Genomic DNA, 17,200 nt, shown 5'->3' with positions numbered 1-17,200 from the left:
CCTAAGGAGAGGGGCAGGGATCTTGGACCTGAGATGCTCTGAAGAACTTACGCTCATATCCAAATGGCCAGTGGCCTCAGCATCTCCTTGGACCTCTTCTGGTACCGAAGGGCAGTTTCCCAGGCAGGGGAGGGCAGAAGTTGTTAGGGGCTTCGGGTAGACTTTTGTGGAAGGCTACCTCCAGGGTTTGACTGTTGGGCCTGACTGTGGCAACAGGACACTTAGGATTCTTGCCCACAAATGCCGTCCAGTAGGTTACCAGTGTCCATGCGCATCTGGTGGAAAATCCAGCCGGAGCCTGTTCTAGGAAGTTCTAGGAAGATGAGGTAGTATACACACGAAGGTACACAAAAAGTTTTCTATTTGGCATCTTTTTCAGAGGCCTCAAAGCTCTTCGAGCACAGGCAGATCTTCAAAGAGGAACGGATCTAAAACCTCTTATTAGCAAGTGACCACTGGTAAAAAGTGTCTGAGTACTGATTTAAAATGAACACACTAAGAGGCAGGCAGATCTCTGTGAGTCGAGGCCAGCCTGGTCTACAGAGCGAGTGCCAGGACAGGCTCCAAAGCCACACAGAGAAACCCTGTCTTGAAAAACAAAACAAAATGAATACACCAGAAGAAGCAAATTGGGACGAGATGAAGTTTATTGAAAAAGGTTTTCTGAAGAGGAGACAAGGACCACTGTCCATTAAGCACCTTAATGGATTTGGAACTTTGAAGAAGGTCCCAAGTCCAATTTTGATCCACATCTTAGTAGCTAGCATTCAAAGTGGAGCAGGCACCTTAAGCAAAGGCCCAACGGTAGCATCAGTGCAAAGGGGTTCAACTGGGTGGTGGGGAAGGTGAAAATACAGAAAAAAACAATAATTGATAAATAGCTTCCAATGCTAATTTGAACATCTAGATTTAATTGATGGACAGCTGAGTTCTTAAGCAGTTTGATGTTCAGAAGGAAATTCGAAGACATTTGAAGAAAATATTCTGGCAGAAATAAACTCTACAAAGTGGATGGGGGAGGGGAGATGGCCAAGGAGGCTCAGTGAGGCTTCTGCTGTAGTCCAGGTGAGAGGCTTGGAGTCCTGGGCTGGATGTGCCTGTGCCACGCAGAGTCACAATACCTGGTGGGGGTCCTCGGCCACAGTGGCTGAGAGATGAGAGGGCTGCCAAGTGAGGCCTCCTGGGGGGCAGAGGTGTCTTGGCTGTCCCTGAATGTGGGGAGCAGGCTGGCTGTGGAAGAGAGGTGGGGACACAGTCTCTCATATGGTCAGTATTTGGTTTGCTGAGCTCTGAGGATGGACTTGGGAAGTGAGCTATTCATTCAAACATTTCCCCAGTCCCCACTGTGTACGAGGGCCTGTGCTGACCAGAGACATTACACAGAATAGTCCTGATTCATATTAAGCCTTGTGGACCTAACAGCTAATAATGTGGACAAATAAAGGCATTATAGTAATAAGTAAATAACAGAATATATGATAGAGCCATCAAACGGGATGGTGTTGAATCTGAGGCTGGAGAAGTAAGAGTTTTGGATCAGGAGGAACATGGAGGCATCTGGAGAGCTGGGCAGAGATCAGGGATTCCACTCATTACTAATTCTCATCAACCTGTGACTTTTGAGTTCAGATGTATAATATAAGGAAAGTTGACCTCATGCTTGGGCTACCTGGCGTCTCTTCTGTATGGCTTCTGATTATAATAATTTCCCCTCAAACCTCCCATTTTCTCTATTACATACTGACTCCCAGACTTCCCAGGAGTCCCTGGAACTTCAGCCCTAACTTACCTGAAAATATCCAGTGAGGTGTCACTGTGATCAGGAGGCAGGGGAGAACAGGTTGAAAAGGGTAGGAGCAGGGGCCCTTTCCCAGTTTCCCAAGATTATCCTTAGAACATCAGATCTCAAATACCCTCCTCATGGCTGTCTTCTCTCTGTTCTCCCTTCCCCCACTGAGCCCGGAAAGGTGCTGTTTGCCCTGTGCTCGCTCTCCAGGGCAACGGGCCAGGCAGCAGGTGTGTGTGTGTGTGTGTGTGTGTGTGTGTGTGTGTGTGTGTGTGTGTGTTGAACAAGGCTATCTCCGGAGCAGAGTTACTGGAGATGAGCTTTGTTTAAATATTAAAGAAGTCAATCATTAATCATGCCTGGCTCAATGCCCAGCTACCCACTGTCTCCATTCGTGAGGGCTGGGCTGGGGTAGGGAGAGCAATGGGGCAGTTTGTGAGGCTGCTTGCATTTCAGGTGGTCAAACAAAGAGCCTTTTTGGGGCCTGGATCATGCAGTCTGGAAGGGCATGATAGAGGATGAGTGGAGTGCTGTGTGCTATATACAGAACTCAGGACTCAGAAACGGGCATCAGCAATTCGTAAAGGAATGCCTACTTCTACTGAAGGACAGTTAATGAGCAACCTGACGCAGGTTCTCTTTCTAGAGATTCCTAGGCTCCTGCAACCCTAGCCAAGCCCCAGAGCTAAGCTCCTGAAAAAGAAAAACAAACCAAAAAAACCCAAAACAACAACAAAAAAGGATGTGTGGAGAATTGGTTCTCAGTATGACTTGGTGTAGGGGCTGCTTCAAAGGGACCCAGTCACTGACTCACTAAGTCAGTGAGCCACTGTGGGAAAGTATGGTTGGCCAGAACACGCATGGATCACACAAGGTCAGTCACCTGTGCCTGCCTCCCAGCTTTGCAAACACAGTCACACCGGTTCACAGATCCGCCCCAGCTGCACCCAATGACAGCTGAGCACTATGCATGCAGACCATATCCTCCCTGACCTGTCTCAGCCATCCTCCTACCCTATCCCCCCAGTCTCACCAGTCTCTATGTTGGCTGCTCCCAGCTCTGTGACTCAGGTCTCATCCATGGAGGCTTCCTGTTTTGATGTGTGAGCATCCGAATGAGTAGACCAAGAGAGCACAGGGTCAGGAAGAAGCAGAGGCCCAGCAGGATCCACTGTTTCCGGGCTGCTTGACGGGGTTCCATGGCTATGCCCAGGAAGTAGGTGTAAGGCAGGGTGCTGAGTATCATAGTGTCCTTGTCCAGTGACTGTTTTTCCAAGTAGTGCAGCCTACAGCCCAGCACCAGGATGAGGAGGAACATGACAAAACTCATGCTCAACAGTACCCACTGGCCCAGGTATGCTTGCTCTGGCTCCAGTTCCATACCCAGGAATAACACTTTGTTTCCGGTTTTTTCTGTGGAAAAAATTAGAAGAGTCTAAAGATCAAGACGGTCTGTGGAAAGGGCCCTAGGATCCCCTGTGGCTGCCAGAAGGGACCTGATGGCCACTGTCTTCTCTCTCAGCCTCAGGCCACAGGTGAGGGAATTGGCTTTCAGTGAGGGAATCATAGGAAGAAGAGAAGGTGGGGTGACATAATCCACAGAGTCCAGTTTGGGGGCTCCTGCCCACTGACCAGAGGCCAGCTTGGCAGTCTTGCTGGGTGATGTGCAAGGTAGCCACTGAACAAGAACGATGTATGGACTGTGGGACTGGCTGAGGGTGTCCCCAGCCTGATACAGATAGGGGTCACTGAACTCTAGTTCTGTGTTGGCTAATGCCAGATCATTATCTGACTAGAGTTTCGGACTGACCCAGAGCAGGAGAGGGCAGGGCCTCAAGCTGCATCAGAACCAGGCCCAGAGTTAGTTTTGTCCAACCTTCAAAAGAACAGCTGAAGTCTGGCCAGCCAAGGATGTCCCCTTGCTTCACGTTCTCATTCACCAGCCAGTTCAGCAGCGGCTTGAAGTAGTTCAAGAAGGCCTTGGCGGATACATTGGACTCTCCAGTCATCTCCATTAGGATTTCCTGCCAGGGCCGGCTGGAGCCCTGCTTCAGGATATCCCTGGGGGAATGGAGTCATCTGTGAGGCCACATGGGAGTGTCAGCAGGTGCCACTGGGACCCCCTCAGTGTACACAATTCTAAGTCCTGAACTTTGCCAGCCAGGACCCCAGAGCTCAGCACAGTAGATGTGTCACCGGTTCTGAAGCAAGGTACACCTGCGTGTGACTCTCAGCTCTGTCCCTGTGATGCCTTGGACAGATAACTGATTGGAGGCTCCATTCTCATCTCCATAAACAGAGGCAAAGGACAGGGCTGCTAGCATTCTGGGAAGCACCAAACACCAACGGTTGCTGCTGACTGGCATTAGTGTTACTGTGGGCATCGTTATTCTACTCAAACAGGCAGCCAGCCTGAGCCTCTGTTTACCCTGATGTATTTGAGGTAGCAGCAGCCCTTCCTTCCTTCCTTCTTTCCTTCCTTCCTTCCTTCCTTCCTTCCTTCCTTCCTTCCTTCCTTTCTTTCTAAAAGGCTGAATATTTTATTTTGGGGGTTCTGCAAAGTAAATAAATAAATATATAACTTTAATCCAAGCACTGGGGAGGCAGAGGCAGGCTGACCTCCAGGAGTTCATTGCTAGCCTGGTCTACAGTTCCAGGAAAGCCAGGGCTACACAATGAGACTGTCTCAAAGAATAAGCCTATTTACAGCAGACATCATTAAACAATGCCATCAGTCAAACAGATTCTTCCAATTTTCACTTTAAAGATTCTAAGTAATTAGTTACATAAATGCCTTGACATTTACAAAATGGTAAGTACTGGACATTTTCATCTAAGGAGTTGTTCATATTTATGTATGTGTTGCTACATGTATGCACATTGCTTGTATGCCTGGTACTGGAGGCCAGAGGGCCCAGAGAGGTCCAAAGAGGGTGCTGGATACATTGAAACCAGTTACAAATCAAAATAACATCTGGTATCGGAATGCTTCAAAACGGTCATAATGGCTGGGTGGTGGTGGCGCACGCCTTTAATCCCAGCACTCGGGAGGCAGAGAGGCAGGTGGATCTCTGGGAGTTCAAGGCCAGCCTGGTCTACACAGAGAAACCCTGTTTCCAGGGGAAAAAAGGCAAACAAAAACATTTCTTTTGAAGGAAGCAGACATTACAACTAGAAAATGGGTAGAATATGTTGCCTGCAACTTTCATCTATTTACATTTACTACCTGAAGAAAATGTTTCAAAAAGTCATTTTAAATACAGTGCTTATAAAGTATTTTTTGACTTTATGTGCATGAATGTTTGCCTGAATGTATGTGGACCACATCCCCAAAACTGGAGTTATGGATAGTTGTGAGCCACCATGAGGGTACTGGTAACAGAACCGGATCCTCTGCAAGAGAAGCCAGCACCGTTCCTCTGGTACTTCTAGATGAAAAGGTGCTTTGTTTGGCTATGTTCATCTATTAAATCGATTATGTTTTACCTAGCAATTCATTTTCTCCTTACAGATGTTCAATGTATTGAGGTTCTATCCATAACGCGCCCAAAATAAAATTTAAAACCTTTCAACTTGAGTTTTATCCCCACACGATAGCAAGACCTTCACAAGGTTTTCCTTTCCCCTCCAGGAGCACCCACTCACACAAGAATAAGTATATGTAATAAAAAAGTTAAACTCTGTTACATAGCTGGTGTGTGTGTATGTGGGGGGGCAAGCTCCAAATTTCTTGTGTAAAGAAATTTCCCAGAACTCCATGCCTTCTTCCAGGGCCTGTTGCCAGCCACCAACTAGATGGAGGGTATGTTCCCTCCGTTTCGATTTCTCGCCATACAATATCCAAGCAGGCTGTTACAGCTGTTCAATTGTTAAGGTCCAGTTTCTTTTCCATCACTACCCACAATTAACTTCTAGGGCTGTGCACAGTGCACAGCACCCACCCACCCACCTCACCAACTAGTGCAACCCAACTCTCAGGCCTCAAGAGGTTTTCTACAGAAGGGAAGGCCTGGAGAAACAGCCAAAAATTCCTAAAGGGTTAAAATCACCAAGGTCCCTTTATCATAAAGCTAAGATCTTTTAAGAAAAACCTGTGATTACCTCCACACCAAACAAATCTAAGGCCTTCAGGCCAGTGAGGTGGCCACTCCATACCTATTCCTATTTCATCCTGGCACGGAAGGAACACAGAGGAACACAGAGAAAGTCCCCAAGTATCTTGCGACCAGACACGTGCACATCTACCTGCTCCACAGTTACTCGCTGCCGAGGAAGTGACTGAATTCGACTTGAGTTAGAGGAATATGGGTAAGTTTCGTTGTGGTGACAGCATGGCCCCCTCTAGTTGCCTAGCAGTGTCTGCGGCTGCGGGCGCGGGGAGGGCCGCGTGGTGCCCTTTCGGCGGCACTAAAGCTTCCCGACCGCCCCCACAAGTGCTCTCAGCCCAGGGCCTGGTGCGGGGGTCACCCAGAGGCGAGACTTGACTACCCAAGAAGCCAAGTGACTTCCAGGTGCCCGCATGGCGGGAGGCTCGCACACGGAGAGGCTCACACACGAGTTTGGGGCCTAAGGCTAAGTTCCCAGACTTCCGAGTGAACCTGTCCGTCGTGTGTGTGTGTGGGGGGGGGGGGGAGTGGCACGCACGAGGGATCCGGGGGACGGACAGGAGGTGGGGGAAGCGGACATCTGGAGGAAAAAAAAAATGTCCTCCACCCGCCAACGGTAACCGGTAACTACAACAAGGATGCGCCGCCGCCTGGAGGGGCTGCCGGGGGCGAGGGGAGAAGGGAGAAGGGAGAAGGGCCGCGGGCAGGGGGAGGGCGAGCCGTTTCATCCCTCTTGGCCACATAGTGGGGGATTGAGAGAATTCAAGTGTTGTGAGCATGGGAGGTTCTCTGTGCACCTGCAGTGCTGCACAAATAACCGTCATCTTGAGTCACACCCAGGACTTGTGGCAGATGGTAGGCTCACTGCATTCACCAGAGGGTGCCAAAACCAGAGCTCCAGGCTCTTTACCCTGGCCTTGCCAAACAACAGCAGTGGGCAGATGTTGACATTTTCAACCTGTTGTTCCAGTGTCTGATCAGGAAAGAGGTGGGGCATGGAGGGTTGGAAGTCACTGGGTGGGGTACCCAGGTTCAAAACCCAGAAGGGTTACTTTTAAAGGCATTTAACCTCTCTCAGCCTTAGTGTCCTCATCAGTAACACGAGTTCTCATGAATATCCGCCCTTCACTGTAGTTAGTATCAAGTCACATGCTGAGGAAGAAATTTGTAACTTGCTGGATTTGTACATGGTACTTGATAAGCAGCTGGAGCCAGATGGGGGAGCTGAAGGCCAGCAGACATTTGGCAGAAACTAGGGGACACATTTGCCTAGCATGCATGATTTGCATGGGTATGATTCCCCAATATTTGGGTATGATTCCCCAATATTTCAAGAAAAGAAAGGAAGAAAGGAAAAAGAAAAATCACTGAGGAAAAATCTGTTAAGATTTAATACTAGAGAATAAGGGCACCAACTTGTTAAGAGTAAAATAAAAGGAAAAACAAATCATGACTCCCAACTAATTCAAGTTTTTCAGATCCTGGGTAGAGGAAAACCTGATGTGGGCTAGGATCTCACTACATAGCCCAGGCTGGCTTTGAACTCACGATCCTCCTGCCACAGCCTCCGGGATGCTAGGAGTACAAACTTGTACCACTACACACAATTGAGAGAATAGCGCTGACTCCTGAGAGAATCTGCCTGTGTAGAAACAGCTCTGCCATCTGTGGGATGTGTGGCCAGAGCCCAGCTACAAGCTGCTAAGAAAGGGCTGTAGTGCAGCTGCTGGGCTCTGCCTCAATCTCTAAACTGAAAATACGCTCCACAGATGATACCAGGCCCATCACAGCTGGGGGCTTTAAGAAACTATCTGAGACCCACTGTCACTCTCGATTCCCATCAGAACCAGTACTTGGAGGATGGGGGCAGATAGGAGAAGCACACGGAAGCTACTCTAGGCAGAAGACTGGGAAAAATCTCCCTTTTCCTGCTCCACTCCCTTCCCTGTGAACCTGGAGAACCCCGAATAAACCTTCCAGACTTTAGCTGCTTCGTGTTTTCTTAACCTCCAATCACCTTTCCCCACGGAGCACATAAATATCTCCATGCCATGTCCTCAGTGTAATGGGACTTGGGTTTCCAGCTCCTCCCACAAGGCCATTTTCTGAATAAACTTTCTCTTTTACAAAATGAGTTCTTTCTCCCATTAGGATATTACATGGCTGTCAAGGCAGACCTGGGAACACCAGCTTCCTGCCCCCTTTGGGCCCAAAGTCTCCTATCTCTCCTCCTCCTCCTGTACTCCACTCTGTTGCCATTTAGCCACCCCAAAAGCTCACGACACTCCTTTCTTAGAAGGGTCTCCTCTGTTCACTGCCCAGAGAATGATGTACAAGGCGTTCAGTCTGGAATTCAGGGTCTTCTCAGACCAGGGGTGTAGACAGTGAAGCAGGGGCACTGATGAGCAATGTCCGTGCTTTGGGGTTAAGTCAAACACAGAGTCCTGTTTACGATGGGTGGTGGAGGAGAGAAGTAGAGAGAATGACTGATTCTCATTGGTCAAATGTGTCACCAAGCAAGTGGGATAAAGGGGAGTTAGAAGTGAGCGGATGTGAAGAAAACACACCTGTTTCTTCCATGTCTGCATTTTGGGACAGACATCCCTCTGGTTTCCAGCTGGACTTTGTAACCCTCAACATATTCACTAAAGTCTTTTCTATGTGTTGGCCTCCTTTTTAGTATTAGAGGGTTCATTTATTTCGTGGTTTATTGCCCCCTGCTGGACACAGGGTGGCTGATTAGCCATGTTGGAGGGAAATGCTGAATGAACAAGGCGAGCAAGCAGCTAGAGGTTGAATGAAGAGTTCAGAGAGCAGAGATGGAATGATAGCATCAGGCTATCATTTGTATGTGAATGTGTATCTACCTATCCCTATCTATAAAGAAGGAAAGAATTGACAGGGGAGGTGATTGCCATGTCACTGGCCTTCTCTACAAAGTCCAGAGGATCAGTCCTTCTACTCCACTTGGCCTGGTGTTAGCAGGGGGGCATAGATAAACACATTATGAACATAAAGGAAGCCAGGCATAGAGGCACATGCCTGTAACCCCAGTACTTCAGGGAGGTAGGTGTGGAAGGATCTCAAGTCTGAGGCTAGCCTGGACTACACTACAAAACCATGTCTCAAAAACCAGTACAACTGAAAATCTAAAATGCAAGCTGGGGATATTAGATCATGCATCACTAACCCTCTGTAAGGCAGAAACAAAGTTCAAAGTGGCTTCAAACAGTTAAAGAAACAGACCAAAATTAGCAACAGTCAAGAGAGCAAAGACCTGGCCAGGGGGTGGATGCCCCAATTCAGCGGTTGGAGAGCTGATCCTGGAACTGGAAGACCTGATGTGATGCCACCGGGGCCTGTATCCCTAGACTGATAAAGGTGACACCTCCTTTCTTGGAAGCCTCTCCTCTGCCACTGCCCAGGGAATGGTGTTCAAGCCTGGAATTCTGGGTCTCCTGAGACCAGGGGTGTCGATGGTAGAGCAAGGGGACAGATGAACCATCTATTGATTGGAACAGTCTGGCAATCAGTTCTGGATTCAAAGCATGAATTTCCTTCTTGCTAAATGAATGGCACACCATCAAGACAGTTCTCTGTAAAAAGTCAATGACAATATTCTACCCTGCAATGTTAAAGCTGCCAGTGTGAAGCACCTATCACAGAAAACACTATGCATGTTCAGTTTAGGTCCTCTACCTACCCTTTAAGCTGGTGTCAAGGCCAAAAATGAGGACCACAACAATGGATCTGGAAAGGAATGGGCTAACCATCAAATGCAGAAGAAAAGCCTGGAGTGGAGGGAGGGTCAGAATGGACCACAGGCTGGCTAGACTGTATCAGTTGGCCTAGGAATCGGGCTGAGCACTTGGCTGAAGAGTCAGGAAAGGCAAAAGACCAAAGGGTGCCTCACACACTGTGAAGAGGACAGTCAGATGTTCACAAGGACAGAGGAAGGGGGTTCTGGTGGCTAAAGGCTGAGGCAGGACGCCAGCCCTGGCTTCCCCTAGGAGACAAGTTGATTGATTGCATATGTAAATGTGTGTGGTGATCAAAGTGCCTCTGACCACAGCAGGGTTGAAAAATAAAAACAAAAACAGGCTTGTGTCTGCCTCCATCAGTCAATGAATGGAGGCTTTCCGATGACAACCGGGTAGTCACCAATCCAATCACAGGGGATGAGCCGTTCAGGCTATGCGTCCACTGCTGCCAGGAGATTTAGCTGGGGCCATCCTTGTAGACTTGTGGAAGTCTCCCTTGCATCAGGTTTCTATCCTACTCTGTAAAGTCTTCCTTTCCAGTCACTTCTCGGCACTCTCCCACTCTGTCCACCCACCAGCCTGATCCCTGAAGTCCCCATGGCCACCCACTCCCAGTCTAAACACAGGGGGAGGCGCTTGGTATGCCATGCTTTGCTCATGCTCATGGGAGGCCTGCCCCTTTCTGAGGGAATATGGAGGCAGGGTAGATTGAGGAGGGGAGGGGACTTGGGGGAGGGAGTGGGAGGAGAGAAGGGAGGGAAGGCTGCAGTTGGGATGTAATTTTCATAGTAAATGAAAATTAAAAAAAACAGGCTTGTGTTAATAATGTAGGAAACTGCAGTCTAGTGTGAGAAAGCACTTCCACCAGAATGTCAGCTCGGTGTAGTCACTCAGGGGGCCCAGGTGGCACCGGGAGGAGGGGGAATCTGAAGCAAGGCTCTTGTGAGGGAGATCGTGGGAACTGAAGGAAAATGAGGGAAAATGCACTTACTGGAGCATCTTCCCGGCCACCTTGGAGTTATAGATATCACACCTGTGCAGAGGGCCCACATGGCCTGCGGCCCTGCACAGTGCTTCATGAAACTGAAACTGGAGCACTAGGCTGAGGAAATACCTGGGTAGAGGAAGAAGAAGGGAAACTATGGAGGGGAGGCCAGGTGTGGGAAGCCCAGACCAGCTGAGGTATGGAGTGGTCACAGGAACCCATATTTGCACTTTCTAGAACTTCTCCACCCAGTCCCCATGTCTCTCAGATCCCAGTCAGCTCTGCCAACAGGGCCCAGACCTTTACCGGACGTAGGGCACACTGGCAGAAACATGGAACTTGGCCCCTGGGTCGAAATCTTCTTCTGACCGAGGAACAGGTGGGCACAGGCCCTGGAACTTCAACCTGGTGGGAGAGAGACGGGAGCTTGGCCATCGTTCCTGGAAGGTTCTCAGAGCCTTTTCTTGTTTGAAGTATGTGTGTAGTTCAGCCAGTCTGGGCCTGGCTTGCAGATTCAGTGCATTTTCCTTGACCAGACAAATGAGAACACATGGATTCAAAACTCAGGAATTGCAGTAACAGTGATTGGGCATGTCACTTGCTCTTCCTGGGGACTCCCTCTCACTCAACACTGGCATAGTCTCTGTGGAGATGCCATCAAAGGACCAAGTGAGGTCAGGTCCTTGCTTGCATCTATCCTATGGGATCAGACTGTAGACCAGGATACAGGTCATCTTATCTAAACAGTGCTAAGAAGAAAATAGAAATTCAGGTGTAGTGGCGCATGCCATTATTCCTAGCACTCAAGAGGCAGAGGCAGGTAAATATCTGAGTTTGAGGCCAGCCTGGTCTACAGAGCAAGTTCCAGGACGGCCAGGGCCATACTAAAAACAACAACAACAACAACAACAACAGCAACATAACAAAAACAAAGACAAACAACAAAACCCCAGAAGGGTCCCTGTGCTGTTGTAGTATTAGCACTGTTTGCCTTTTACAGAACAGTCAATCAAAGTTTTAAGGCCAGGGAACTGGTCACAGGACACAGTCACCAGCAGCCTTCATCATCTGGAGCTCTGGCGCAGGTTCTCCGATCCTTGTGACGGTGGGAGACCATGAAGCTGAGGGAATCTGCACTTTGTTGTGAAGGAGATGAGATGCCTAGCTTTGGGAGGAGACACCCACGAGTAGGTTCATCGCTCATTGTTGGCTCATGGGTACCTCTGATCAGTCCCTGGAGCTGACAGAATAGTGAGGGTATCTTTTCTGAAGGTTCTTTTTACAACCTAAGGAAAGGTAGCCCTCACTCTGTCCTGGGTTCCATTGGCTGGTTGATGGCGGGCATGGGTGGTAGAGGAGGGAAAGGGGACCCTCTTTGGGTGCCCTGGTGGCTGGCGTGGCCACACTCGGAGGGCACAGGCCAAAACACTGCTGACCACACAGTCAGGGAGTAGCAGGACTAATGGAGGAGCAGTCAGTTCTCTAACATGCTAGAATGCAGTGTGACCCTGGGCTGGTTATATGACCTCTGAGTGTTGGTACTAAAATCCCGTTGAGCCAGGGCACTTGATAGGGCAGTTGCAAAGATCCAAATGATCACAAGAGCCTGGTGCAGAGCTGTATATAGGCCACCCATGTGTTCAGAAATCTTGGACTTGGTAATCTAACGCCCGATAGACATGGAGAAGCCTTGGTTATGGGCATTTTCTGTCCAATCAACTGACCTGCTTGACAGCCACTGAGCTTTTCTGTAGTCTGGAGCTAAGGCTCCAGCATGCATGTGTGCCTCTTTCTCATGGGAACTTTTTCCAGCAAGCAAAGTACTCAGGCCTCTCTCTCCCTTCTCCTGGACTTCTGTGGAGGGAGCAGGCAGCAGGAGCCTGCTTGTTGGTCACTGGGTTTTTGCTTTTTGTTTTTTTGCGATTGTCTTTTGAAGAGAAAGTCTCATGTGGTCCAGGCTGACCTCCAACTGGCTATGTAGTCAACAAGCTGCTGGCCATGCCTGCAAGACCCTGTCATCTCCTCCTGCCTCCTGATCCTCCTGCCCCCACCTCCCAGGTGCTAGGGTTATAGGCATGAACCACCACACCTAGTTACTGCTCTGTTCTCAGAGAGGCCTAGTTGATTTCATGGTGTGAGATTCCAGACCAGTCACAGAGCACACAGAGTCACTGCCAGGGCCCCCATTTCACAGATGAGACAGAAGCACTGTCTCTGCTGGCACCAGATTGAGATCAAGGCATCATGGCCACCATGCTGACTCTATGCATTCTGTCACATTCTTTTGCCTAGTAACAGCAAACAGCACACATGGCCTGGCTTCCCTAGGTTCCCAGGACATCAACACTGCAGTCTTGGCAGGCATCCACCTTGCACACCTGAAGTTCCACCACTCCTGGTTGTAGATGTTCTTGGAAATAGTGCCATCAAAGACCTTCCAACGAAACACGTCCATCATGTAGCTGAATGGGATGAAGGCAATCTTCTCCAGGGCAATGCCTAACAGGTAGTTGACCTCCTCCTCTGGGGATGGGGTCAGGGCAATCAGGAGGCAGCTTCTTGGTCCTCCCTTCAGCCTTGCTCTGAGGGCTTTAGTCCCCTTCAGCCCTAGCTGAAGCCCCAGGCTCAGGCTGCCCTCCCTTTATCCCTTTGGTCCCCATCACCTGAATCCTGGTTCGGGTGGCTGAGCAGACCTCTGTTGAGCAGGTGCTTGTGGGAAGAGGCTGAGAGGGTGATCACTGACCCCACAGCCTCTTCAAAGGCTGGGCTGGCACCTTGTTGGTAGATTATAGAGAGGTTCTGGAACTGCAAGTAGTACTGGATATGGCCCATCTGGTGGAAGATGGAGAGCAGGTCTTCTAGGGTCACCTCGGTGCACTTCTTTACCCTAGGGTTAAAGGGTAGGGGTCAAGGAGCATGGGGATGCCCTGGGGACACTCAAAGCTTCTTCATTCAAACTTCATTAAGGCGTTGATGCCATCAAGCTGTAGACCAGAGGGCCTTGGTACCATGTTTCCCACTCTAGACTCTGTATCCACCCAGTGACCATGCCCATCATGACTCTCTATGCCGACCTTCTCTTCCACACCTCTGCATCTCATCCCCCTCCCCCAGCCCTGCTCTCCCCTGCCCACTCCCTGCTGCATGGCCAGTGGGGAACAGAAGAGGGGTAACAGCAGGGTGCTGGCTGAAGACCACGTTGGCTGTAGATACCTGACATCATCGCCTTTGTAGAAGTTCCAGGAGGAGGCATGACACTCTACTTCCCGCCCATCAGCTGGCCTCTCCAGCATTGATTTTATCCAGAAATCAGGGGGGGCGGACAGCAGTCCCAAAGAGGTTAAGAAGATGTTAGCCTCTTGAAACATTTTTTCAGGCCTCCAGTTCTGTGGGGGAAAGTGGTAACATGGGTCTGTCTGCCCATTTGCCTAAGGGGATTGTAGGCCGGGGACATCCAAAAGCTCAGCACTGACCTGGTTCTTCATGATCTTTGTGATGTCCTCAGGTGGCTTTTTTGGGAAGGGCAGCACCAGGTCCAGGATGTTGTCCCAGGACTGAGCCCACATATTCCCTGGAAAGGGAGTGAAGGGGCTAAGGGGAGGCAAGAGTGGCCTTCCTTCCTGTCTCCCTCTGCCACCAGTCTGGCCCTTACCCAGGAGGTGGGCAGGGATGGGCCCCCGCAGGTCGATGATCTCAGGCCCATAGTATCGGTACAGTGATCGTCGCACATAGGCATGGAGGTTCAGGTAGAGCGGCTGCAGTTCCTCAAAGAGTTGTTCCATGTCTTCTTTCAGGGTGTCAGTCTCGTACTGGGATCTCCACAAAGCCCCCATGTCTTTGTACCCTAAGACAGGAGAAGAGACTCATGAGTGCTCACCGTACCACCCTGCCCCCAATGAACCCGCATGGAGGAGACCCAGACACACTCCAAAGAAGCATTTCTACCTCCCTGCTCCTCGGGGGCCTTGGGTGTGAACACGACCTCCACAGGCGTGCCCACCCTAGACTAGCTCAGAGGCAGAAAGCATCCAGAGACTCACAGTAGGAGCTCCTGGTCGTGCCTTGTGAGATTCTATCCTTTCCGATGGCCATGTCCCAAGCCCCAAATTACCCAAAGCCCTGGAGTCATCTTCTTTCTCATCTCCTAGAACCCTGGTTTCCTTCCACTGTGGAGCAGGGTGTCTGTGTGGATACTTTCTTCCTGCTTGTCTGTCTCCTACTCATTTTTCCAGCATGGGTAAATGTCAGAGAAACCTGACCATATATATCTGAAGCTCTCCTCTCCCCTGCCCTCCCCAGATCCTAGAACCCCCTTCTTCCATGCATCATATTAAAAGGGAATTAGAAATGTGTGTGTGCTGGAGGAGGCTCACCCCCCAAGCCAACTGCCCGGAGGAAGTCCACGAGGCAGGCATCCATCTTTTCACTTACAGAGTCTCAGGGTCTCTCCAGCACCCAGCCCACTGTGCAGGCTCTATCTTTATTTGCAGGACCCGTTACAGTAGGGCTCATGTTGCCCCTACACTGTCCACACCCATTTTGCTGTTGCCTGCCCCCTCTGCAGCTTTGGCTCCTTTCTTCTCCTGGGCATTGACCTAGACATTATGCCCCGCCTGGTTACCGTTATATTGCGCTGCCTTGTTGCTGAGATGTACATAGTACTCGTAGACAGGGCGGATCTGGCGACCCACAACATCCCGCCAGCCCCGCCAGGCCCATATGAGCTCCTTCTGGTCCCTGGAGGTGGCCATGATTTCTTCAAGTTCTGTGACCACAACAGGAGCCGCATGAGATGCCATGCCCGCCAACCTCTATTCTTACCCACCCCTTGGTGCTTCCCCTCCAGCAACAGAACACAGTTGAGGTCAGGGGCAGGGCTTGGTTGCTCACCAGGCTCCAGAGACAAGCAGGGACCCTCATCCATGCACACCTCAGCTGTACTGTATGTTGTCTCCATGTAGGTCAGAAGTCTGTTGTACTGAGGGGGCAAGTGTCACCCAGGGCAGGCCCAGGCCCTGGGGCCCACTCCCAACATTAGCCCCACCAGCCAGGAGAGGTAGACCTGGCTAAAGTACCCCCTCCTCCTCTTGAGGAAGCTCTGGTTCCACCCCACCAGCACCCCGTCCTGCCCCAGATACTCTCTGCTCCCAGTCAGACCTGACCCACCCTCCCCTGGGTGCGGGCGTGTGTGCCGTGGCGTCCTGGGGCTCTGTCTATCACCTCCCGGAGATCCTCCGTGGGCAAGGCCGACTTGTCTACGTTCTGCAGCTTACTCAGCATGCGCTTCACTTCCGGGTCGTGGAAATAGTTTGTCTTAAACATGCGAGCTCGGCTACCAAAGTACAACATGAGCTGAGACCTCTCCATCTCCTTCTGCAGCTGGAAAGAAGGTCATCGTATGGGTGTGGCAGTTTGGGGGATGCAGAATGGGTCCATGCTGAATTCCCACTTTAAGGGTCCAGAGTCATTGAAGATTTGCTAAAAGGGAGGGGATGCTCAAGTCCTTAAAAGCAAGGAGGTAAAACTTGCGAGGGAAACGAATCCAGACATTCTTATGTAGAGAAAATCCAAGGCCACTGAGCGGCCTGGAGCTTGCAGCCCACTTTGATGTTTGTTTTGGGGTGTCCCTCTTTCCACATACTGTGGACTCAGGGCAGGAACTATGATCCCCAACCTCCAGGATCCCTAAGAAGATCAAGGGGAGGAAGAACCTGGGGGGAAACGGTACCACACCATGATCTCTCGATTTCGCCTGGTGATGTTGGTGACATAGTTCCAAGTGGCCTCCATGAACTCGTTCAACACAACTTTGGCTGTTTGCTCGTAAAACTGCAGGAACAGCCTTGCCTGAGTTTCATTGTAGAACTCATCTGCAGGGAAGGGGATCATGTGGCCTGGGGAAGGGTCTGCCCCTTCCCAGTCAGAGCTCTTATTTGGTCCTTCCTTCAGGTCCCAGCCGTACCTAAGCTTGGCTCTCCCACAGTCCTGAGCCATAGCAAGAGCTGCCCATAACAGAGGAGCACAAGTAGGGAAAGTCCAGGGCAAGTCCATCTTGTTCCCATGACCAAGAGAACAGCAGAGCCGGGAGAGGCAATGGCCAATCACGAGTCAGCTCCATGTTTGTGACATCAGGGGCCAAAGGGTCTACCATGGAATGTTAGAACTAGAAAGATTGCTCACCCAGCTTCTTGTGCAACTGCCCCCTATTGTGCAGGCTGGGAAACATCTGAAGTCTAGTCCAGTCCAGTCCAGTCATGTGGCCTGGTGTCCATGGCTAGCTAGTGGCAGAGCTAAGAGGAGAATTTGACTTTTACGCCACAACTTATTCTATTTGGTCACTTTTCCCTGGGGTTGGAGGAACCCTTGGGCTTTGGCTAGGGGCTGGTGAGACATCCTCCTTCAGAGGCTGGGCTTGAATAAGGGGGATATTAGGTAGAAGGTTGGATGGATGGATGGATGGATGGATGGATGGATGGATGGATGGATGGATACATGGGCAGCAGTTATATTTTTGGGTCTTTAGACTCTGAAAACCTAGTTGTCTTACCAGCTTCTTCTGACA

At 50.3% G+C, this 17,200-nt stretch overlaps 1 protein-coding gene across 1 annotated transcript; it reads right to left on the bottom strand.

Moving 5' to 3' along the window:
- Window positions 1-2,825: 2,825 nt before the first annotated feature.
- Ace3 (angiotensin I converting enzyme (peptidyl-dipeptidase A) 3) lies at window positions 2,826-16,700 on the bottom strand. Its single transcript, XM_027427747.1, has 14 exons — window positions 16,601-16,700; window positions 16,372-16,508; window positions 15,859-16,017; window positions 15,529-15,616; window positions 15,260-15,403; window positions 14,291-14,482; window positions 14,112-14,209; window positions 13,852-14,024; window positions 13,302-13,525; window positions 13,017-13,161; window positions 10,945-11,043; window positions 10,645-10,767; window positions 3,663-3,847; window positions 2,826-3,199 (listed from the first exon to the last, which is right to left on the bottom strand). Exons 1-14 carry the CDS (start codon window positions 16,698-16,700, stop codon window positions 2,826-2,828), a joined length of 2,241 nt encoding a protein of 746 aa, XP_027283548.1.
- Window positions 16,701-17,200: the final 500 nt, after the last annotated feature.

This window comes from Cricetulus griseus, chromosome 7, assembly GCF_003668045.3.
Source record: "Cricetulus griseus strain 17A/GY chromosome 7, alternate assembly CriGri-PICRH-1.0, whole genome shotgun sequence".
NCBI classification, from domain to species: domain Eukaryota; kingdom Metazoa; phylum Chordata; class Mammalia; order Rodentia; family Cricetidae; genus Cricetulus; species Cricetulus griseus.
This window is presented reverse-complemented; position numbering and strand designations above follow the sequence as displayed.

Coding starts and splice junctions, on each gene's coding strand:
- Ace3 (XM_027427747.1), bottom strand. CDS start 16,700: ATGGGAACAAGATGGACTTGCCCTGGACTTTCCCTACTTGTGCTCCTC. Junction 3,848..10,644: donor GTGGCCGGGAAGATGCTCCA/GTAAGTGCATTT, acceptor CCATTCCCCCAG/GGATATCCTGAAGCAGGGCT. Junction 3,200..3,662: donor CTTCAGCTGTTCTTTTGAAG/GTTGGACAAAAC, acceptor TTTTTTCCACAG/AAAAAACCGGAAACAAAGTG.